General features: G+C 68.3%; 2 protein-coding genes across 3 annotated transcripts in view; both read right to left on the reverse strand.

Annotated features, from left to right (window-relative positions):
• Positions 1-258: 258 nt before the first annotated feature.
• KLC2 (kinesin light chain 2) lies at positions 259-9,667 on the reverse strand. Its single transcript, XM_062195800.1, is given in 18 exon segments — positions 259-1,005; positions 1,172-1,229; positions 1,351-1,493; positions 1,571-1,645; positions 1,647-1,709; positions 1,790-1,898; positions 2,235-2,302; positions 2,398-2,447; positions 2,759-2,789; positions 2,791-2,859; positions 2,960-3,131; positions 3,225-3,328; positions 3,445-3,532; positions 3,882-4,104; positions 5,357-5,423; positions 5,497-5,727; positions 7,952-8,190; positions 9,543-9,667. Coding segments are annotated over 17 exon segments (1,863 nt in total). The 5' UTR covers positions 8,180-8,190; positions 9,543-9,667; the 3' UTR covers positions 259-921.
• A 7,734-nt stretch (positions 9,668-17,401) lies between these two features.
• Positions 17,402-22,848, reverse strand: part of PACS1 (phosphofurin acidic cluster sorting protein 1) — a 180,936-nt gene continuing 175,489 nt past the window's right edge. Inside the window, exons 20-24 of one of the 2 annotated variants that reach the window (XM_062195801.1) lie at positions 21,805-21,847; positions 21,429-21,564; positions 19,975-20,201; positions 18,579-18,698; positions 17,402-18,501 (exon numbers count right to left, since the gene is read on the reverse strand). In XM_062195801.1, coding sequence (XP_062051785.1) covers positions 18,386-18,501; positions 18,579-18,698; positions 19,975-20,201; positions 21,429-21,564; positions 21,805-21,847 — 642 coding nt within the window. In that variant the 3' untranslated portion in view covers positions 17,402-18,385. The remainder of the gene's footprint in view (positions 18,502-18,578; positions 18,699-19,974; positions 20,202-21,428; positions 21,565-21,804; positions 21,848-22,848) is intronic. The other variant, XM_062195802.1, reaches the window with a different exon arrangement.

The following is a 22,848-nucleotide window of genomic DNA, read 5'->3' on the forward strand; positions in this document are numbered from 1 at the left end:
TCACACTAGTTTTATAGGTGGAAAAAAAACCGGGGCTCGGGAAACTCGCCCAAGGTCGAACCCGAGGACGCGGCACATCTCGTTAAAGACCATGCCGTCTGGGGCGGAGGCTCTCGAGGGCTCCCGAGCCGGGCAGCGCCCCCCACACCTGGGGCTGGGGCAGAGGGCCTGGCCCCCGCGGGAGACACGCGCAGCCTCTCCCACCCATCCCAGCCTGGGCCACCCGCGGCCTGCGTCTCAAAACAAGCCCAGCACAGATCCAAACGTCTTTATTTCTCCAGTTACATCTGAAAATAGCGCGACCGCCTCGCCCCCACCCCGGCTGGGGAGCCCCTGGGCCCTGGCGGGAAGCTGCAGGCGCGGAGGCGGCGCCCCGGCCGGGCAGTGCATAAGGCCGGGTGCGGCGGGGCCCGGGCGATGGCGAGCCGGGGGGCGTCCCCTGGAGGCCGGGAGGGGCGGGAGCGGTCAGGGAGCCCTGCGGGGCGGCGCCCTCGCGGGAGACACCTCCGCGCGCGATGGGGGTGATTAAGGCCTGGGCGGTACCACTAGAGGGGCGGGGTGAGGGAGGCCCGGAGTACCGGACAGTACCGGACGGAGGGCAGGGGCGCGGCCAATAACTTATTTCTCTATATACAGAAGCAACGGCCGGGGGGACGGCGGGGCTTAGTGTTCTGGGCTCCGGGTCTGGGCGGGGTGGGCAGCCAGCCCCTCCCACGGGCCTGGGAAGGGGCTCTGCTGGAGGGAATAAATACGGGGCAGAGCTGGGCGCCAGGCCCGGCCTCCAGGGCTCAGGCTGCGATGGCGGGGGGAGGTTACCCTGAGATCGAACAGAAAAGACAGGGCTCCTTGGCTGGGCAGGCGGGACAAGCAGCGGGCCCATGCGAGGGCTGGGGCTCTGTGCCGGGTGCTGCCCCTTCAGGCTTAGCCCACGAGGGAGCTCCGTCGGGAGAGGTCCATGGAGCTGGAGCTGAGGCTGCGGCTGTCAGAGAGGCCCGTGCCTCCAGGCTGTGGACAGAGGGGCCCTGGCTGAGCTCCTGCGGCCGCAGGGGCCCGCCAGGCAGGTCTGGTGCAGGGTCAGGGCTGCGTGCACGCTGGCACCCCAACGCGTCGGACAGGGCCCGAGCAGGCGGGCAGGGACGCGCCCAGGGCACAGACGGCCACCTGTCCCTACCTGGGCTGGCTCCTCCACGCTCTTGTTGAGGAAGTTGAGGGAACTGGCTCGCTTCATCCTGAGGGAAGAAGGTGGCCAGGTCTGCCCGGTGAGCTGGGGCAGGGTGGGGAGGGTGGCAGGGGCTCACCGGGCTTTGCAGGGTGGTTCCTGGGGGCTTGCTCTGGGCCCAGGGGGCTCACCTGGGGTTGGGCGGTTCCTGGGGGCCACCCCCCTGCAGCTTCTTCACCAGCATCTCGCTGCTGCGCCTCAGGGCTTCCCGGAGCTTCCCAAAGGAGCCGCTGCGCCGCAGGGAGCCGCTGCCGTCCTGTGGCACAGCACCAGGCTGTCTCCAGGCTGCGCCGACTGCACCGGCTCCCGGCCGCCCCAGCCCCAGACTCACCCCCGCTCCACTCGGCCCGCAGGCCCTGCCTCCTCGAGGTCCGACTCGGCGCGAGGTCCGGCCCCCCCAGCCACATCCCGGCCGCGCCGGTCTCCCCCGCCCACTACTGCCGTCTTTCAGCAGCTCCACCACCTTGGTCTGGCTTGCGGGGTCCAGGCCCTGGGGGAGGGGCGGGGGCATCAGGGCCCGGCCGGAAGACACCGGCCCATGTGCCCATCCGCCCTCGCGAGGAGCCCCACCTGCTTGTGGCTGCGGCCGGCACAGTCCTCCAGCGTGTGTGCGGCCTCCAGCTTGCCCTGGCGCCGGTACAGGGCTCCCAAGCTGCGCAGGGTGGTGTTGACTGTGGGGCTGTGGTGGGGCGGCCGGACACCTCAGACTCCGTGTTCCCTGAACCCAGGCCCCCCGGCACCCAGCCCACACTAGCCCCCGCTGGGTGGCGAGCTTTGTGCTAGGCCCCCGGCTTCTGCTGTCCTCGGGGAGTCACCCCAGAGCTGTGGTCCTGACCCCAGGGCCCTCGTGGGACGCAGCCACTGGCTGCGGAAGCTGCAGGACCCAGGGGCGAGACAGGCGGCCAGTGCAGAAACACGGGAGCCGGCAGAGGAGCGGGTTTCAGGGTGACCCGATGCCATTCCGCTGTCACCAACTCCACCAGCAGCCCCGCCCGGCCCGGCCCACTGCCCTCACCTGTCCACTTTACAGGCCTTGTACCAGCTGCCGTACTCCCCATAGGGGGCGCTGTCCCGGCACTTATCCTGTGGGAAGGCAGGCCAGGGAGGTGGGAGAAGGCTCCTCCCACGCGCAGCCTCAGCCCTCCCTGACACCTGCCGCCCGGCCCCATCTACCTTGCTCTCCTCTCGCTCCTCTGCTGCAGATGCATCCAGATGGGCTTGTTGTCCCCTGGGGAGAAAGGGCGCTGTCACCAGCCTGCCACACAGGCCTCTCCTGGTTGGGGGGGGGGGGATTGAGTACCCAGAAGGGACCGGGCCAGGAAACAGACTCCACCCATCTCGGACACTGGACGGATGAGCGAGGCACAGGCATGTGGCCGGGGGCTTGTGTCTCGGGGCATAGAGGCTGCCACACACGTGATGGGCCCGGGGGCGGGAAACAACTTCACTGGGGGCCGAGAGGCAGAGGCTTCCCAGTGGGTCCCCCACCCCGCCCAGGCGGGGCCCTTCCGTCTGAGAAATGGACGCCCGGGGGCTCACCGTTGACGGAGCCGAACTCCTTCTCGTGCGCGCCGCGTCAGGATCTCCTTGTACAGGGTCTCGGCGTCCTGGTACTTGCCCTGCTTCAGGTAGCAGGACGCCTGCGGGCCGGGCGGAGCGGTGTGAGCGGCAGGGGGAAGCCCAGGCTCCCTGGCCCCCCGCCCCCCCGCCCCGGCCTCCAGCCCTCGTGGCCCGAGGCACCAGGTTGTTCTTGGTCTTGGCCACGTTGGGGTCGTCGGGCCCGAGGCGCGTGGCGTAGATCTCCAGCGCCCGCCGGTAGTAGTACTCCACCTCCTCGGCCTTGCCCTGGTTCTGGCACAGCAAGGCCAGGTTGCTGAGCTGCTTCGCCACGTCGGGGTGGAACTTGCCCAGGACCCTGCGGCGGGGGAGGGAGCCGGCGGCTGGGCGGGGGCTGCCCGGGCCCCCTGCCTGCCCTGCTCGCCCAGCCCCGGGGCGTGCTGCTCCCACCTTCTCGCGGATCTCTAGCGCCCGTTTGCACAGCGGCTCGGCCTCCTTGTACTTGCCCCGCTTGCCATACAGAACTGCCAGGTTGTTCAACGTCGCGGCCACCTAGGCGCGGGGGAATGGAGGCTCCCTCACCCAGGGCCCCCGCCGGGCAGGGACTCGGGGACCCAGGAGCTGCAGGGGATGGGAGGCGGCCCCCTCCTGACCCGACCCTCACTCACGGCGGGGTGGTCCTTGCCCAGTGTCTTCTCGCGGATGGCCAGGGCGTCATTGAGCAAGTGGGCGGCCTCCTTGTACTTGTTCTGGTCCCTGGGAGCAGGTGGGCACGGTCAGGATCACCCTCCAACCCAAGGCCTGCCCCCGGGGGCCTGGGGTGAGCGGCTGCGCTGGAGTGTGGCCTGGGCAGCCCCTGTCCTCCAGGCGCTCGGGGACCTCTGGGCAGCTCACTCACCCTCGCCAGGGCATCCATCTCCCACTCAGGACCCTGGCCCCGACAGCGGCCCCACCATTCCACGAGCACCATGCTCTCTGGTGCCATGGAAATCCCTTCTCACCAACACCCCTGCTCAGGCCGGGTGCCTCCTGCCTCGGCCCCCGATTGGTCTGCACAGCACCCCCCAAGGCACGCCCGGGGAGGACGGCCCGCAGGCGCCCTCACCGGTAGACCAGCGCCAGGATGTTCAGCATGGTGGCCACGTCAGGGTGGTCATGGCCCGACGTCTTCTCCAGGTCCTCGAGCGCCTGTTTGCAGAGCGCACGGCCCACCTCATAGCGGCCCTGGGATGCGTACTGGATCACCAGGTTGTGCAGGGTGCGGAGTCGTGCCGGGATTTCATAGCCCCCATGCTGGGTGGCCACATCCCCTGCTCCAGGGCTGGGGGCTGTGGGGTCAGGACAGATCAGATGTACCACCTGCCCGCCAGGCTGGCCAATGGCTTTGCCCCACCTGACACGTGGCCCTGGGCAAGCCACCAACCACTCTGCCTCAGTGTCCCTATTTGGAGAGTAGGTCTGGTTACCCACAGGAAACTGGGCAGAAGCTGTGTGTCCCACCACAAGTGCCCAGCCTCTGAGCCTCAGGTCTGCACCTGCGGCGTGCTCAGCGCCAGCACACGGCCCGCGCGGCCTGGCCCACGGCGTCTGTGCTTCAGATAGAGCAGGCTGGGAGAGGGAGAAGCTCCAGGGCACACACAGGGGCTGGTGACACTGCAGGACAGGAGGCCAGGCCTGGCTCTGCAGCGCTTTTAACCGGGCGGGGGCCGGGGGCAGGGAGGGAGAGGGGAGCACCATGGAGACCCCCCTGGGAGCCCCAGCAGGGAGGGGCACCGTGGAGACACCACCACCACCCACCCCCCCCAGCTCCAGCAGGGAGGGGCACCGTGGAGACCCCCCCCCCGAGCCCCAGCAGGGAGGGGCACCGTGGAGACCTCCCCTCCCCGGAGCCCCAGCAGGGAGAGAGGGGCACCGTGGAGACCCCCGCCCCGGGAGCCCCAGCAGGGAGAGGGGTACCGTGGAGACCCCCGCCCCGGGAGCCCCAGCAGGGAGAGGGGTACCGTGGAGACCCCCGCCCCAGGAGCCCCAGCAGGGAGAGGGGCACTGTGGAGACCCCCGCCCCAGGAGCCCCAGCAGGGAGGGGTACCGTGGAGACCCCCGCCCCAGGAGCCCCAGCAGGGAGAGGGGCACCGTGGAGACCCCCGCCCCGGCAGGGAGAGGGGCACCGTGGAGACCCCCGCCCCAGGAGCCCCAGCAGGGAGAGGGGCACCGTGGAGACCCCCCGCCCCGGGAGCCCCAGCAGGGAGAGAGGGGCACCGTGGAGACCCCCCGCCCCGGGAGCCCCAGCAGGGAGAGAGGGGGCACCGTGGAGACCCCCGCCCCGGGAGCCCCAGCAGGGAGGGGCACCGTGGAGACCCCCGCCCCGGGAGCCCCAGCAGGGAGAGAGGGGCACCGTGGAGACCCCCCGCCCCAGCAGGGAGAGGGGTACCGTGGAGACCCCCGCCCCAGGAGCCCCAGCATGCTGGGACACGCCAGTCAAAAAGAGGCAGGAAGACCCTGGCGGCTGCTGGGTCCCTGCTCCCCGTGCCCAGGAGTTCACGCAGCCCCCGCCCCTCCCCCAGAGCCCCTGCCCACGCGCACCGGGGCTCTGCTCCTCCTCGCTGGGGAACAGGTCGTCCAGGGAGTCTTTGGGGGCATCCGCCTTCTCCTGGGAGGAGACAGCGTGTGAGGGCGGGCGGGCGGGCGCGGCCCCCGTGCTGCCCGCCGGCTCCCCGGCTCACGCTGGGCGCGGCGTCCTCGTCCAGCTTGCGGAGCTGGCTCATGAAGAGCAGGTGCTGCTTCTCCTCCTCCAGCTGGGCCACGGCCTGCTCGCTGCGCTGCAGCTTCTGCTGCGTCCCGGCCAGCTCCTCGCGCAGCCACTGGTTCTCCTGCACCAGGCGCCGCACCTGCGCCCGCAGCTTCTGCTTCTCCGACTCCACGGCCCCCAGGTGGCTCGACAGCGCCAGGATCACCTGTGCAGGCGAGCGCAGGCTCTAGCTGGGCCTCCTGGGGCTCCAGGAAGCGCTGGGCCTGGTTCTGCCCGGCTGGAGCTGCGGGGCCTCGGAGGTCTCCACCCCTCACGGGAGCTTCCCCTAGACACCCCGAACAATCCCAGGCCAAGGCTCAAACGCAGGAGGTGGGGGGGGGGGGGCCCTGACTGCTTCCTTCTGGGGTCAGGAGGACCCTGGAGGGCTGGCTGGGTGCCGTGCTCCCCTGAGCGACTGTCCATCTCTCCCGAGGGTTGCAACATCCCTGCCCAGGGCCAGCAGTGGCCAAAGAACCCCCCTGAGAGGGCTGAAGGCCATCCTGGCTTGTGCTGTGTCCACAGTGGCCCCTGCTTTCTGGGGCGCCCAGGTAGGGGAGGGGAACACGTCCCAACGCCCCGGGGCCTGTGGCACCTCGGCAGAGGCCTCCGTCTGACGCCGTCCCCTCCCCAGCCAGGCCCCCGTCTGACGCCGTCCCCTCCCCAGCCAGGCCCCCGTCTGACGCCGTCCCCTCCCCAGCCAGGCCCCCGTCTGACGCCGTCCCCTCCCCAGCCAGGCCCCCGTCTGACGCCGTCCCCTCCCCAGCCAGGCCCCCGTCTGACGCCGTCCCCCTCCCCAGCCAGGCCCCCGTCTGACGCCGTCCCCTCCCCAGCCAGGCCCCCGTCTGACGCCGTCCCCTCCCCAGCCAGGCCTCCGTCTGACGCCGTCCCCTCCCCAGCCTCTGAGCTCCCAGGCTCGCGTGGCCTGGGGCTCTGGCCTGGGCTCCCCGCTCCTTTCTCCACCCTTCACGGTCCAGGGCTTTTCTGCAGGGAAGCCCCTCTTCCCGGTCCCGCCTGCCCCTTGCTTCAGCCCCACACAGCCCCCGGTGCCCACGTCCTCTGCGCCGTCCTGTCCCCGGGTGCACCACCGGGAGTTAGGCCCCCGTGGTCATCTCCGCACCTGACAGCCAACTGGCAGGGGATGAGCCAACCACACGTCGCCCCCCGAGAAGGCCAGGCCGTGCAGGGCCCTCTCTAGCTGATCAGCAAAGGGGGGACAGGTGTCTTCATGGCCACTCCCTTCAAACAAACTCCCTGAGCAGCCTGGTAGTAAATACAGGGGGCCAAGATGACACAGCCTGCCCAGGGTAGGCGGAGGGCACACAGGCCTCCACAGCCTGCATCCACATGGCGGCTCGGAGCCCCCTCTGGGAGGCAGAAAGAGAACCCCTGAGCCCCCCCAGGCTCTCTCCCTCATCCCTTAAAATGTGCTCGTGGACCCCCTCCTGGCGCTGGTCTCGGCGCTCATGGCCATCTCCCAGCGGAGGGCCAGCGCTGGCTTCCTCACCACTGGCTACCTGCTTCTACTCTGACCCGCGGTTCACTCCCTGCATCTCAGCGCCACATAGGCCTGAGGCTAAGACCCACACCAGCAAGGCCTGCTCTGGCTCCTCCCTCGCCCGCCCCACCCCCGGGGGTCTTTCTGACCTCAGGACCCTGCACATGCTACCCCTCCTCCCCTTGCTGGACACTGGTCTTGTTAGGTCCCGGGGAATCGTGTTTGGCCAGGACTACAAGCTGCCACCGACCCTGGTCTTTGAGAGCTCCGTACAGTTGTCTGCATCTGTGTTTCCGGCTGCCCTGTGGGACCCGGGCGGGGATGTGGGGGACCCTGCCTCCCATCTCACACAGGGCGGGGGGCGTGGGGGGACCCTGCCTCCCAGCCCGCACAGGGCGGGGGCGTGGGGGGCCCTGCCTCCCAGCCCGCACAGGGCGGGGGCGTGGGGGGACCCTGCCTCCCAGCCCGCACAGGGCGGGGGCGTGGGGGGACCCTGCCTCCCAGCCCGCACAGGGCGGGGGCGTGGGGGGACCCTGCCTCCCAGCCCGCACAGGGCGGGGGCGTGGGGGGGACCCTGCCTCCCAGCCCGCACAGGGCGGGGGCGTGGGGGCCCTGCCTCCCATCCCGCACAGGGCGGGGGGCGTGGGGGGCCCTGCCTCCCATCCCACACAGGGCGGGGGCGTGGGGGACCCTGCCTCCCATCCCACACAGGGCCTGGCCCAGCAGGGGGCACTTGGTTAACCTGTCAATGAGCGCCAGGAGCCAAGATCGGAACTCGTTGGGGGGAGGGGGGCGGCGAGGGTGACCAGGGTCTCCTGGGGGAAGGGCTGGGGTCTCCAAAGTGCTCATTTCCCCCGCAGATAGCTCCCGGGCCCCGCCCGCGACGGCCACCTACCTGTGCCTCCCCCAGCCCCAGCTCAATGGCCTCCAGCGAGCGGCGCAGCAGGACGCAGCGCTCCTGCGAGCCGGGCTCGGCCTCCCCGGCCTCGGGCGCGGCCAGCGGCGCCAGCAGCGCGCGGTGCTCCCCGCGCAGGGTCTCCAGTCCCTGGATGACGGCCTTGGTGCCCAGCACGATCTCGTCCTGGCTCAGCTTCTGCTCCCGCGGAATCACCATCGTGGCCATGGTCGCGCCGCCTGGGGAGGGGCGGGGCGGGCGGGCGCCCCCCCGGGTTAGGCAAACACCGCGGTCCCCGGGCGCCTGGGTCCCGGGGGGCGCCCTGGGCCCCCGGCCCACAGCCCTCTCGCGGCCCGCGCTCAGCCTGCAGGGGGCGCGCCCGGCCCGCGTCGGGCCCGGGAGACGCAATGCGGTGTGGCCGGCGGCGAGGCCGGACCCCCGGCTTGGGCGGCCCGGGTTCGGGCTTCCCAGAAGACCCCCTCAGGGCGGGGCGCAGCACCGCGCGCGACGGGGGTCGCGGTGGGGGCTTCACTCCCGTGCGGGAGCCCCAGGCCCCCGGCAGCGCACTCCCCAGCAGGCAGGCCGAGCCCGCTGAACCGCTGGCCCGGGGTCCCGAACCCCCACCAGGCCGCGCCCCCACGGTGGGCTGCCCGCTCCTCCCCCAGGCCGGCCGACCCCCCCACCAGGCCGCGCCCCCACGGTGGGCTGCCCCGCTCCTCCCCCAGGCCGGCCGACCCCCCCACCAGGCCGAGCCCCCCACCAGGCCGCGCCCCCACGGTGGGCTGCCCGCTCCTCCCCCAGGCCGGCCGACCCCCCCACCAGGCCGAGCCCCCCACCAGGCCGCGCCCCCACGGTGGGCTGCCCGCTCCTCCCCCAGGCCGGCCGACCCCCCCACCAGGCCGAGCCCCCACGGTGGGCTGCCCGCTCCTCCCCCCAGGCCGGCCGAGCCCCCCACCAGGCCGCGCCCCCACGGTGGGCTGCCCGCTCCTCCCCCAGGCCGGCCGACCCCCCCCACCAGGCCGAGCCCCCACGGTGGGCTGCCCCGCTCCTCCGCCAGGCCGGCCGACCCCCCCACCAGGCCGAGCCCCCCACGAGGCCGCGCCCCCACGGTGGGCTGCCCGCTCCTCCCCCAGGCCGGCCGACCCCCCCCACCAGGCCGACACCCCCACCAGGCCGACCCCCCCACACCAGGCCGCGCCCCCCGGTGGGCTGCCCCGCTCCTCCCGCAGGCCGGCCGACCCCCCCACCAGGCCGAGCCCCCCACCAGGCCGACCCCCCCACCAGGCCGCGCCCCCCGGTGGGCTGCCCCGCTCCTCCGCCAGGCCGGCCGACCACCCTCACCAGGCCGAGCCCCCCACCAGGCCGACCCCCCCACACCAGGCCGCGCCCCCCGGTGGGCTGCCCCGCTCCTCCGCCAGGCCGGCCGACCCCCCCCACCAGGCCGAGCCCCCCACCAGGCCGCGCCCCCCGGTGGGCTGCCCCGCTCCTCCGCCAGGCCGCGCCCACGGCGACCCCTCCCCCAGGCCGGCCCGCGGCGCCCTCCCCTCGGGAGCCGGAGCCCCCTCTCTCGGCCCGGTCGGCCCGCGCCGACCTGTGCCTCCTGCTCGGGCCCGGCTGCCGTCTGGCTCGGCTCCCGCCGCGCTTTACCGGGACCCGCAGCCGGGAGCCGGCCCCGCAGCCTCCATCCCGCCGGCTTTCCCAGCAGTCCCCGCGCCGCCTTAAAGGTGAAGCTGCTACCTCGCTGGCGTCGGAGGGGGCGAAACCGGCGTCTCTCCGCCGCGCGCCGCCTTAAAGGAGCCGGCGGGCGCTGCTCCGGGGGCGGGGCGGGGCTTCGCCGGGGGCGGGGGCGGTATGGGCGTGGCTTCGCCCGGGCGGGGCGGGAGGGCGTGGCCTTGCGCGGGGCGGGGCGGGGCCTCGCCCGGGGCGCCGTCGTCCGCCGGGGCCGCCCGCGAGGTCCTCGGCCAGGCGTGGACCTGCTCCGGGGGCCGTGAGCCCGAACGCGCCCCGCGCCGCGGCCAGCGAGGACGGCGGGAGGCCGGGCCCCCAGGACGCAGAGCCCCCTTCGTGGGGCGGTGGGCGCTTCGGGGGGTGTGTCGGTGCGCTGGGCTGCTCTGGGGCTGACCACGTCCCTGCTGGGGCGTGTGCACCACAGCACGTGCTGCGGCTGTGGAGGCCGGGATCGTCTTGTCACTCCCAGGGTGACGGGGGCGGGGGGCGCAGCAGCGTCCATTCATAGCAGGGGGAGGGGTGGTTAGCCTGGCGGTTAGTGTCCAGGCGTCCTTCCATTGGATGTCCGCCTCCTGCTCCCCACTAGTGCAGGCCCTGGGAGGCAGTGGCCACGGCCCAGGGTGGGTTCCTGCCACTGGGCTGAGCTCTGGCCCCTTGTGAGCGTTTGGGGAGAGAACCGGCAGATGGGAGCTCTCTGCCCCTCGAAAAACCAACCCTGGGTCGGTGTCCACCGCCCCTGCTGCCACTGCTTCTAGGAGGTGGGACGAGGCGGGTGACAGCAGGATGGCCATCCCAAGGGACCGAGGCTGCGCGCCAGGGGTCTGGGGTGTCCTCAGGATTTAGGGGCTCCCATTCCCCGGGATACCAGGGGCAGGAAGGTCTCCCTCGGCCGCCCCACCCAGCCCTTACAGCTGCAGCTCTGTGTTGGGAAGCACTCGGCTCCTTTTAGCCAATGGAGGCACTTGGAGGTGACGACTGTGCTCTCTCTGGCTGGCCTGACCCCTCCCCATCCTGACCCCTCTCTGTAGATGGGGGGGCCTGCTTGGGCCCTGCCACGCTGCAGGGGGCCCCGGGACCGGGCCAGGGAGTGAGCCCAGCACGGCGGGTGCTCCCTCAGAGAGCTTGCCACCAGCCAGGCGGTGCCGCTGCAGCTTGGCCAGCCGGGCCCGGGTCGTGCCCACACCCCCAGCCCGGGCCTGCGGCCTGGAGACAGGGCAGCCCCTGCTTTCCCGAGGTTTTGTTTCCCAAGGCTTCAGTGACCTGCAAGTCAGCTGCAGCCCAAAGCTCCTGAGCAGAAAATCCTAGAAATAAACAGCTCATAAGTTTCAAATAACTTACACACTAGAGTGTTATATTTCCTCTGGCTGCGGTTAAACCCCTTACTGTGCCTAATTTAGAAATTAAACTTTAGGGGCCGGCACTGTGGCGCACGGAGTTAACCAGCTGCCTGCAGCGCCAGCGTCCTGTGTGAGCGCCAGTTTGAGTCCCGGCTGCTCCACTTCCGATTCAGCTCCCAGCTAATGCACCTGGGGAAGCAGTTGGCCAAGTGCTTGGGCCCCTGCACCCACGTGGGAGACCCGGAGGAAGCTCCTGGCTCTTGGCTCCTGGCTTCGAATTGGTGCAGCTCCAGCTGTTGCAGCCACTTCGGGAGTGAACCAGTGGATGGAAGACCTCTCTCTCTCTCTCTCTCCCTCTGCCTCTCAAATAAATTTCAAAAAAGAAATTAACTTTGTTATAGGAATGTATGCACAGGGGAAACATACAGACAGGGTTTGACACTATCCGTGGCTGCAGGCACCCTCTGGAGGCCTTGGGCTGTGCCACTGCACAAAGCGGGCATCCCCTGTGAGCTTCAGTCCCAGCCCGGCTGCTCCCGTACTGATCCAGCTCCCTGCTAACCCTCCAGGCAAGCAGCAGCAGGCGCCACCCACGTGGAGACCCCTCCTCCCCATGGAGTTCCAGGGTCCTGGCTGTCACGGCCACTGGGAGTGAACCGGGCGTTGGAAGAGCTTTCTTCCTCTCTCCTCTGCAAGTTTGCCTTTCAAATAAATCCGTCTCTTAAAACGCTGCAAGGAGGTGTAGCTCTCTCCCTGAGCACTGTCCCGGGCTTCGGGCTCCCCTCCCCGGAAGCACCTGCTGTCGCCAGCTTCTCACGTCCCCTGCCTCTGTCACTGCCTCAGTGCTGAGCCCGACTCCATCCTGGCCGCTGTCAGCAGCTCGGCTCGCCCCAAGGTTGGGGCCCGAATGGCTGAGGTCTTCTGCATTTGGGGTCTGCCGTCCCTCAGCCCTCACACTGGCCCCATCTCGCAGAAGCCACCGTGTGCAGCGACCCATCCGACAGGACCGCACTCTCCACCCGCTGGCCGGAGGAAGTGGCCTCTGCAGCCCAGGGTGCCTTTGCGCTTAGTGAGGTTTGTGAGATCTGCTGGTGCCAGCCAGGGTGCGTCCCGGCACTGTCTGCCCGGGCGCCTGCGTTGACAGCTGCTGCTCCGAACTCTGTGTTACAGCCGAGGACACGGAGAGCCAGAGAGAAAGGTCTCTCTCTCTCTACACAGTCACCACCTGGAGCCCGAGGCCGGCCCAGCCCGAGGCAAGGTGAACAGAGGGAGCTCCAGTCTCCGGGTGGGCTCTGGCGGCTCCTCACTCTCCCGCAGGCCGCAGGCCCTGCTTTGCACCGCGTGTGCCCCGGGCTGGGGAGGCTGCCCTCCCCCGGCTCTTATCTCGCTCCTGGACTTGACCTTGCAAGTGCTCCTCCTTTTCAGGCCCTGGCTTTTTTTTTTTGTCTCTGAGGATCACTCTGTGCCTTGTCTCCCAAGGGGAGGGACTGTTGCTGCGCCCGCTCTTCTGGGCCCCTGCCAGGCTGCCGATGGGTGCTGAGTGGAGAATAAGGGCAGCCCCACCCCCGCCCCAACCGGGGGAGATGTTCTCGCTCCCGGAAAACCGCCTCTGCTCTGGTTCTCAGAAGCACCTGCCCCCGGGACCCGCTCTCTTCCACTCCCTCCTCTGCGGTGTGTGGGGGCGCTTTCTCCGAGGGTCTCACCCCCACCCCCCCAAGTGGCAGCTGCTCTCCCACAAGGCTGGCAGCTCCTCCAAGGCCACGACTTCCCCCTTCCTGAGGACACCCGCGACGGCCACTCTTCCTGCCGCCGGGGCACACACCAAGTCTGCACAGCGTCCACGCAGGGCGGCTCTCTGTCACTGACCCAGCAGCTGCATGGCGAAGCCGCAGCCTCCCTCCCTGCCATGTCCCAGCCCGGCTGCAGGGTCCCTCGTCCTGCTCAGGCCTCGGGGATTCAAAGCCAGCCTTGCCCGTTTGCCAGCGGCGAGCTCTCTAGGCACGTGCAGTCACTTCATCTGTTTGCCCGTCTGTACAAAGGGTTTCTCAAAACCCACCTTGCTGGTCACCAGGAGAACCGAATAAATGGTGTGGGGTCTCGGCAGCTCGCCTCGTGCCTAACAGACACTGTTCCTAGCCAGGCTGGCGGACAGACCCTGTGCTGGGGAGGGGGAGGTGGGGAGGACACACAGGGTGGCCGGAGAGAAAGCGCAACCAGCAGAGGCGCAGCAGGTGCCCACGGGGTCAGGAGGGAGGTCAGCCCTGCTCTGGGCTGGCTCTCCCACCTCCAGAGGAAGCCCCACGCTCACCCCTCGTCTGAGCCCCGTGCACACCCAGACGGTCACCTCCAAGTTGGAGCAGAACACACACCCCCTGTCCTCACCCGGCCTGCCATCCCCTATCCAAATCTCCCGCAGAACGCCCCACCACCTGCCCGCCTCGCAGGGCTGCTGGCCAGTCCCTGTCCTCAACGCCCCCTCCACCTTTTAAAAAGGATTTATTTACTGGAGTTGCAGAGAGGGAGAGACAGGGCAATCTTCCATTCATCCGCTGGTTCACTCCCCAAATGGCCACCATGGCCCTGGCTGGGCCAGGGGGAGCCAGGAGCCTGGAGCTCCATTTGAGTCTCCTGGATGGCAGGGGTCCAAGCACTGGGCCATCTTCCGCTGCCTCCCCAAGTGCAGTAGCATTGCAGGGAGCTGGACTGGAAGTGGAGCGGCCGGGACTCGGACTGGCGCCCCTGTGGGATGCTGGTGTTGCAGGTGGGGGCTTTGCCTGCTACGCCACAGCGCTTGCCCACCTGCCTCTTGCAGTCCCATTTGTAACCTGCCAAACCTGTGTCTTACTTAGCCCTTGGGGTCTGCCCACTTCTCTGCCCTCCCCTGGATCCTTGTGCTCATCGCTCATGTGTGCTCATTCCTGCTCACCTCCCGGGTTGAGGGCCAGGCCCGTGTCCTGCCCGTGTCATAGCAGAGCCAGCTGCCTGAATTCCACCCTCGCTCTCGGCCTGAAGCCCTTTTCCGGCCCCTGTTTCGCAGCACGAAGTGCACGGCCCTTCCTCCGCACACGGCGGCGGCAACCGTGGCCACAAGGGCCTCGGGGCCTTTTCAGCCACACTGAGCCACGCGTGGTCCCAGAGTGCTTCGGCTCCCTCTCGTGTGTGGCTCGCTGCTTCCTGCGCCCAGAGCATCCACCTGCGCAGCCCCTCGCCCGTGCTCCTCTGCAACTCTCCCGCTGGCGCCTGGCTCCGTGCTGACCTTCTAGCTGCCGTGCCACCGGCGTACCAGCAGCGCCTAGCGTGGGAATTAACCCGGCGGGAAGTGAATGCCGGTGCGATGGCGGCGTGGGCCCTGGTGGTGAAGACCCCTCGTCCCACGCAGGAATGCCGGGGTTTGCGTCTCGGTTTGGTTCTGCCTTCCCACTATGCAGATCCTGGGGGTGGGGGGCAGTGGTGATGGCTCCAGGAGCTGGGGTCCTGCCCCCCCACAGGAGACCTGGACCGAGTTCCCAGCTCCAACTTCAGGCTGGCGAAGCCTCAGCCATTGCGGGCACCCAGGGAGCGAACTAACGGATGGGCGCCCCCTCTCCCTATCTCTGCCACACACACACAGGTAAGAGACAGGAAATCTGCGAGCATCCTGAATGGGATTCTGGGAGGCGAAAGGGGCGGGGGCCGAAGGCAACCTGTGTGCAGCGCGGACTCCAGGTAACAGCGATGCCTCACTGCTGACTCCTCAGCGGTGACCAACGTGACACGCCACCGAGACCACACTGGGGGATGGGCACACAGCTACGTCAAAGCCAAGAAGCTAGGCCGGCGCCGCGGCTCACTAGGCTAATCCTCCGCCTGCGGCGACAGCACCCCAGGTTCTAGTCCCGGTCGGGGTGCCGGATTCTGTCCCGGTTGCCCCTCTTCCAGGCCAGCTCTCTGCTGTGGCCAGGGAGTGCAGTGGAGGATGGCCCAAGTGCTTGGGCCCTGCACCCCATGGGAGACCAGCAGAAGCACCTGGCTCCTGGCTTCGGGTTGGCACAGCACGCAGGCCATGGCAGCCATTTGGGGGGTGAACCAACGGAAAGGAAGACCTTTCTCTCTGTCTCTCTCTCTGTCTCTCTCTCTCTCACTGTCTGTCTAACTCTGCCTGTCAAAAAAAAAAAGCAGCAGCTACTGAAGGTAAAAAGACAAAGCAGTTCAGCGGTTAGCATTATGGTTCAGTGGGTTCAGTCACCGCCTGAGACACTGTCTTCCACATGGGCGCTGGTTCGAGTCCCGGCTGCTCCACTTCCAATCCAGCTCCCTGCTAATGGGGAAGCCACAGCAGATGGTCCAAATGCTTGGGCCCCTGCACCCACACTGGAGACTTGAATGGGTCTGGCTTTGGCCTGATGCGGCCCTGGCTATTGTGGCCATTTGGAGAGTGAACCAGCAGATGGAAGCTCTTTATCTTTCAAATAAATAAACCTTAAAAAAAAAAAAGGCAGTCTTAAGTTGATGTGCAGATAAAATACTGTCCCTCCGCCTTCTGCACCACATGCCAGCCCTGGGCCTTAAGAAAGCCTCTGGTGGCCCTGGGGACAGTTCTGCCCTGGTCTGGGCTTGGCTCTCAGGGACTGTGCAGAGCCGTGTCAAGGCCCAAGTCAGAACCTTCCCGAGCTGCCTTGCGCCTGGGGTCCTGGAAGCCACTGCCACACAGCCCTCGGCCACTCTATCCTATCATTCCGGGGCCTGTGAGGAAAGGCAGGTGGCCTCCGGCTGAGGCGTGGTGACAGCGCTTTGAGTGGCACATCCGGTTTAGGGACCGCCTTCCAGCAGCCTGTCAGCACGTACCCGCTGCGCACAACGGGCCAAGCGGAACCCTGGGCGCCAAGGATGTAGTGGGGGCGGGGCGTTCCTTTTCTTGGATCTTACATTTTAGTGCGAGGCAAACAATGAGTGATTAAATGCCAAGTGCCGAGGACAGGCAGAAGAGGGTCAGAGAGGCGAGTCCAGGCCTGGCCTTGAATGAGGGCAGGGGTGGGGAGAGCAGGCTGACCGGCTGATGCAAAGGCCCGGAGGCAGGATGTGCCTGGTGTGTCGCAGAGCCAGCGGGGGAGGGGAAGAGGGGGAGGAGTGGGATGAGGCAGGCGCTGGGAGGTCAGTCCAGGCGGACCGTGAAGCTTAGCTCGAGGGTGTGGGTTAATGCTCCCAGGGATCGGGAAACCACTGGACAGTTTGGGTCAGTGATCTAACACGATCTGCATTTGGCCTCGCGCTCTGGCTGCGGTGTGGACAGAAACACAGGAAGAACAGGGTGGACGCAGAATGGGGCGGACACCACAGCCAGCGGGTAAGAGTCACGGCAGAACAGGGCGCCGGGCCACTGGGTCCAGACGCTCTGGAAGGGAGAGGCTGTGGGGCCTGCAGAGGATCGGGCGCCGGGCAGGAGGAGCACAGGGCTGGGGGGTTCAAAGTCATCAGCCTGGGTGGCAGAGGACTGGGGGGTCTGGTTCACACCACGAGGACAGGTTTGGTGACGCAGGCACCAGGCCCTGGGTCCTGCAGGGGCCAGAAGGGAGGCCAGGAAGGAGGGTCTGGGCAGCCCAGGTCCCCGGTGACCTTGGCACTGTGGGAAATGCCCGAAGGGAGTGGGAGACGGGCAGAGCCAGCCTGGCAGGTGGAGGTGAGGAGAGGCAGGCGCTGAGACCTGGCTCCTCCTCACCTGCACCCCCGACTCCCCGCCCACCTGTGCTGTTGCTTCCAGACCCTGTGAGGGCCCGCAGCTCCCGGCCTCCCCGGCTCCTCCCTCTGCCCGGCGCCCTGCTCACTGGTGGCCCCAGGGACCCTTGCTCAGTGCCACTCACGCACGGGTAGCCCTGGTTCTTTCTGGGCCACTTCTGCCACTGTGCTGGCTTCTCCCCCTGGGTGGCGGCCATCACTCCCATCTTTCAGGCTCAGGGAGGCCACAGCCTCTCTGCTAGGCCAGCGACAGCTTCCCTACTTGGCCGCCCGCAGGGCAAGGACGCCCAGCTCTGCCCCGCCAGGCCTTCGCCCCGGACACGGCTGCAGGGGGCACCCAGGCCACAGCTGTTTTCCATCTCCACGGTGAGTGTCGGGCAGGAAAATGCACTCAACGACCCCCAGCCGCCCCCTCCACCTGCACAGCCCTTCCTCGGCTTCCCAGGTGGACAAGGCAAACCCCCACCAGGCTCCAACCAGAAGAGGGGGGCTGCCCTGCGCGCGCCCCTGCCTCAGAGCCTCTGGCCTCTGTCCACAGAGGAAAGGGGCGTGTGCCCTCATGGCGCGTTCCCGGCTAATTCTGGGTGGCGTGAGGTCGCGTGGCAGAGGAGCAGAGGGTGCGCTGGGCCGCTCCTGTGACACAGCGAGGGGCACAGAGGCCTAGCGCAGGTGGTAAGAAATCACCAGTTTATTGAATGAAAAACCCAGCTTCAACCCCATCTTCCCGCACCCCCCTCTCGCCCAGAGACGCTCAGCGGGGCTGAGCCCGGAGGCGGCTGGAGGCGCCTGGGGAGGCGCGAGGACGAGGAAAGCACTTTCAAAACCTAGTTCTAGGAGGGGCGAGGGGGCAACAGGAAGCCCTGGAGGCCCACAGCCACGGAGCCGGGCCGGGACCTGGCCGGTGTCCTTGGCCTCTCCGGAGGCCGAGGAGGGGCTGCGCCCCTGGTCTGTGGCCAAAGGGAGGGAAGGAGCCTGCTGGAGGGAGACGCGGTGGGGGGCAGGAAGGGGGCCGGGCTGGCTGGCAGGTCACGTACTGGTAGGGGTCCACCTCCATCTCTGATCCAGGCAGAGCTGTGCTGGGGGAGGGGAGGGGAGAGGGAGGAAGCAGCCACAGCCGGTGCTCAGGGTGGCCCCACGGAACGACCCCGAGACTCGGCCGTGCAGAGAACCCAAGAAACGCTCAGGACACCCACAGGGGCAGGGGCTGCTGGGAAGTCGTGTACGGGGGGACCGGGCAGGCCCCCCACCCCAGACCCATGCCCCCGGCTGCAGGCAGTGCTTCCTGCCCCTGTGAGCGCAGAGGGGGTCCTGCAGGCACAGGTGCAGCCAAGCCACCGTGGCCACGGGAAACCAGATCCTGGCGGTGGTGGGGGGTGAGGGGTGGGCTCTCCGCTGTGGACCAGGGTTCCAGGTTTACTGCTCCCAGGACGGGAGCTGGTGCCACAGCGGGGAGAGTGGCAAGTCCTGGGAAGGACAGCCCGGAGGACCTGACTCCAGGGACCATGGGCACCAGGAGACAGGGAGGAGAGAGGGGGGGGGGGGAGGGGAGGGGAGGGGAGGGGGGGGGGGGGAGGCGCGGCCGGGGGCGGGCTGGGCAGTGGAGGGGAGGCAGCGTCTCGGTGGCAGTGCCAGAGGGGGTGTGGCCGGGACACAGGCCTCAGGTGGCCTTGCTGCCACTAAAGAGCCCCACGGGGAAGTGCTTGACGTGAGTGGGCCACTGGGCCGCCAGCTGGAAGAACTTGATGTCACTCCACTCCACGCCGTCGATGGACACTGAGGGGACAGGGAGCGGAGGGTGACCGGGCTGCCGCAGCACCCCTGCCCGGCCCGGGCGCCGCCCCGCCCCGCACCTCTCAGCACGGTCTGCTGCTGCTTGGCAGAGCAGATGAGCCGGCTGATGCCCTCGATGACCTGGCTCTTGGAGTCCACCTCCTTTTCCCGGGGCTTCTTGCTCAGGAAGATGGTGGGAACTGCGGAGCAAGCAGGCACGACCTCCGTGACGGCCCTGCAGCCGCCACCCTGCTCCCGGCCCCACGCTCCCTTCTTCCTGCTGCGAAACGCCAGCCCTTTCCCAGCGGTCCCTGGCTCCCGGCTCCAGACCGTGGGGCAGGGCCTGCAGGTCCCCGGGTGGCTTTGGCTAAGATCCCGCTCCCCTGCCTGGGGCTTAGTGTCTTCATCTGTACAGAGAGGACGGGGGCTAGATGGTTTCTCATGTCCCTTCCAGCAGAATGTTCTAGATGGCCTCGGGGCAGGCCTGCCTCCCTGTCTGGGCGTGTGTGGCTGGGGGGCCCACGCGGCACGTCCTCATACTAAGCCTGCCCTGGGTGCGGGGAGGGCTCCCCACACCACTTGGCTCCGCTCCAGGATAGGGAGGGCACTGCTGAGTGGACGGCCCCTCCTCAAGTCTGAGCCACAGCCCCAGCTGCTGGGAGGGCCACAGGGGACCCCCAGCAGGCAGGGCCTGGGGTCAGCTGCAGGCGCCCAGCTGGCCAACAGCGGCAAGGACTGGCTGAGCATCGGCCGGGCTGAGGGGACTCCTGCCTCGCTGCCCCGAGCACAGGACCAGGACCACCCTCCGACTCTGCCTCCAGGGCCCTAAGCTGCTCCCTTCATCCGGAAGGGGCTGTGTTCTCAATAGGCACTTGGGGGCAGCGTCTGGTGCGGCGGCTGAGACGCTGCCTGGGATACCGGCATCCACGTTGCAGCGCCTCCTCTGCTTCCGCCCCAGCTCCCTGCTGAGCCCCTGGGGAGGCAGCGGATGGTGGCCCACGTGCTCAGGCTCCTGCACCCCCCAGGAGACCTGCGCTGAGCTCCTGGCTCCTGCCTTCGGCATTTGGGGAGTGAACCAACAGATGTCTGTTTCTCTCTGCCTTTCAAATAAACAAACTGAAGATTAAAGAGGAAAAGCCACACTGTGTCCTGTTGTTCATGAAGCCCTTTTGGAGCGGCCTCCCAGACTCTGTGGGGTCGTGGCGACCGTGGCTGTGGTGCGGAGCCGTCCCCCGGGCCTGTAGTCTGTCCCCACGGCACTGGGCAGCGGCCAGCGGCCTCATCACCGTGCCTGGGGTGCTGACGCTCAGCGCCTTGCTGGGGCCTCAGCTGCCTGCCCGACGGGAACGGCTTTGTCCCCCGGGGGGGCCCAGGCCGGCTGCGGGGGGCGTGCTGGTTCCAGAAGCAGGCTGTCTCAGACTCAGAGGGAAAGGAGGCCTGGCGGCTCTGTCCCGCCCCAGCTGCGGCCGCACTCACCTTTCTTGTTCTTCTCTTTGGTGACCACGGTCATTGCCATAGTGCCAGAGAGCTGGGCCTCCCCGCCGTGGGGCAGGCGGGAAACCTGCACCGAGCGGAAGACGCTCTTGAGGGTGTTCTTGGAGCTGGCGTCCCTCTTGTCGCCCTCCCGCCTGCGCTCCCCGGGGTGGCCCAGCCAGTAGTCCACCTGGAGGCCAATCACATCCCCGTACGGGCTGCTGGGGCTCCTGGGGAGGGAGAGGAGAGGGAGAGGGTGGCTCTGCCCCCAGGGCCCAGCACCAAGGGCCCGCCAGGGGCAGCAGGGGCTGAGCCCCGGAGGAGGCCAGCCGGCGGCTCTGTGTTCTCCGCCGTCTTGGAGTCAGCTCGGCCGGGACGCAGCGGCAGGCGGAGGACGGAGCCAGGAGCAGACGAAGGGCCGATTACTGCAAGGGGACCACAGGAGACCACGCCAGGCGCACACGGGCACACAAAGCCTGCGCCCAATTGAGGGCAGGGCTGGAGCGAGGCAGCGGGCGGGGGCCCGGGGTGACCTGCGCTGTCTCTTATGTACGGCGCTGTCAGCTCAGGGATAATTTTAGCTGCCGGGGGAGAAAGGGCTGCTGTTTCTTGAAAGGAGGCGTCAGACACAATAGGTACAGAAGCTCCGCCAGTCATCTGACTTGCCCCTCTCTGCTTCCATTAGAAAAACAAGCTGAGGTGGGATGGGAAGGAGGTCGGCGGGGCGGAGGGGCGTCCCCCCCTCCCACAGGGCCTGTCCAGCAGTGAGAGCCCACGCGCGGGGGGGGGGTGGGGGCAGGGAGGACCCTGGCCAGGGGCTGTGAGCCGCTCACGGGGGCCCCTGGAAAAGCCGGACAAGGCCTCCCACTCTGCTGCTACCCAGAGAGGAAGGAGGCGGGGGGGGGGGGGGTAGGAGGCACTCACTCCTTCCTGCTCCCGGCTGTGGCCCCCCTGCCTCACTTCCAAGCCGTGGGGAACCTCTCTCCCCCCACGCAGGCCTCAGTGGGAAAGCCACTCCCGGCCCACCTGACCTAAACTTTAAATCGCTTGCCCTTCATCACAGCCTGTGACTGCAGAGCCACACCCCCGTCCCTTTAGCTCCAGGCTCCCTCCCAGCTCCTGCGCCACGGCGCTTCCGGCCTCCCCAGCAGACAGGAAGGGGCAGCGCGGCCGTGCCGGGACGGCGCACTCAGGCTCCTGTCTAGGCTGAGTCCTGTGAGGCGGCCCTTTCTCCCCCACCACACGGTGGACAGAGCCAGCACAGGGGCCAGGAGACACGTGCCCGGCCCTCCTCCGCAACGCTGCCTCACCCAAGCCCGCAGCAGAGCAGACAGGGCAGGAAGTGCCCGCCCACCCACTTCCCGAGCTGGGCCCCGGCCTCTGCCGTGGACTCTCGCCCTGTGAGCTCACCCCTGGGATGGAGGGTGCAGCAGGAAGGAGTCGGGCAGCGGCCTTACCCCAGGACAGCCAGGGCGCTGCTCATGGACGGGGAGGACGGGGGCGTGGCCGTGGCGTCTCGGCTCAGGCCCGAGCTGGAGGGTGGTGACGTGGAGGGCACGGTAAGGCTGACCACGGGTGAATCGTCCCCATCACCTGTCAGGGGACAGATGCCGTCGGCTGGAGGAGTGGCACGGGGAGGTACCCGTCTTGGGGGCGGCCTTGTTTCCTTTTGGGCCTCACCCTCCTCCCAGCACCCCTGCTGCCCCCAGCTTCGCGATCAGGGCGGCCACATTCCTCGGGCTCCGACTCCAGAAACTGACAGCAGCATCGCCAGCCTTGGCCCACAGGAGGTGCCGCCCTCACCCCAGAGAAGCCAAGGAAGCGTGGGCTCACCGGCAGTGGAGGGAGAGTCTTCCACCAGACCCACCTTCACCACCTGCAGGAGGAAGCAGCGCCGTCAGCCCCCATCGAGGCCGGCACAGTCACCGAGCTCCCCGTTCTATCATCTAACACCTGCACAATGCGGGAGCAGCCCAGGTCCCCAGTGGTGCCGTGAACGCCAGTTCTAAACCACGAGGGGAGCCTGTGACACTCCAGTGTGTGTGTGGGGGGAGACGCCCAGCCCCGGAGCGCAGGAACCACCCGTGTGCTCATCTCCTTTCTAAACCACACGGGGCGAGGAGGACGGCTCTGCCGTCAGGGCCCAGGGTCGCAGCGTGGGCACAGGAGCTGTGAGCCAAGTGAACACGTGAGGGTGCTGACACCAGGCCTCTCCTGGCGTTCCCAGAATTCTCAGGAATTAGGTTCCCTGGAGGGGATCCTGGAGAGGGTCGAGGGGGCCCTCCAGTGGCCACGGAATTCTGTCCCGATGCTCTGCACACTTGTTTGGGTTTCTGGAGAGGAATGAATCCACTCCGGGCGGGGCTTCCTGGATGCAACCCCCTCCCCCCTCTCCCCTGGCATCTTGTGGGGCTGTGAGCTCCTCTGGTTTCTCCAAACACATTTTATTTTTCACATCTTGGTTGTGAAGTCAGAGCGAGCAGCAACCCAGGTTTCGTGATACAGGAGTTAGGCTTCCGGGCCGGGCAGTGGGCAGTGGTCTTGAGGCCCACAGCAGGGGTGAGCAGGGACCGACTGCACCGCGGACGGGACGGCCACGTCTCGCCAGCTCACCCAAGACATACAGAACCTCGGGTGTGCAGGGAGAGCGGGGAGCTAGGCCGTCTCCCCTCCAGGATCCCTGAGAAGACGAGAGAGCGATGACGTGGCGATAACTGTGTCTATAAACACAAGCATGTGTTTCGGTCCGGGGCAGGGCTCTGCGGCTCCGCTCCCTGCGGCCCAGCCGCTGCCAGCGGCACACCAACACCACACTCGCCAGAGGCTCTGCCTTTCCCTTCAAACTCCTTGGCTGAACAGAAGAGTCCGGAGCCCCTT

The sequence above is a fragment of the Lepus europaeus genome, chromosome 7 (genome assembly GCF_033115175.1).
Source record: "Lepus europaeus isolate LE1 chromosome 7, mLepTim1.pri, whole genome shotgun sequence".
In the NCBI taxonomy this organism is placed as follows: domain Eukaryota; kingdom Metazoa; phylum Chordata; class Mammalia; order Lagomorpha; family Leporidae; genus Lepus; species Lepus europaeus.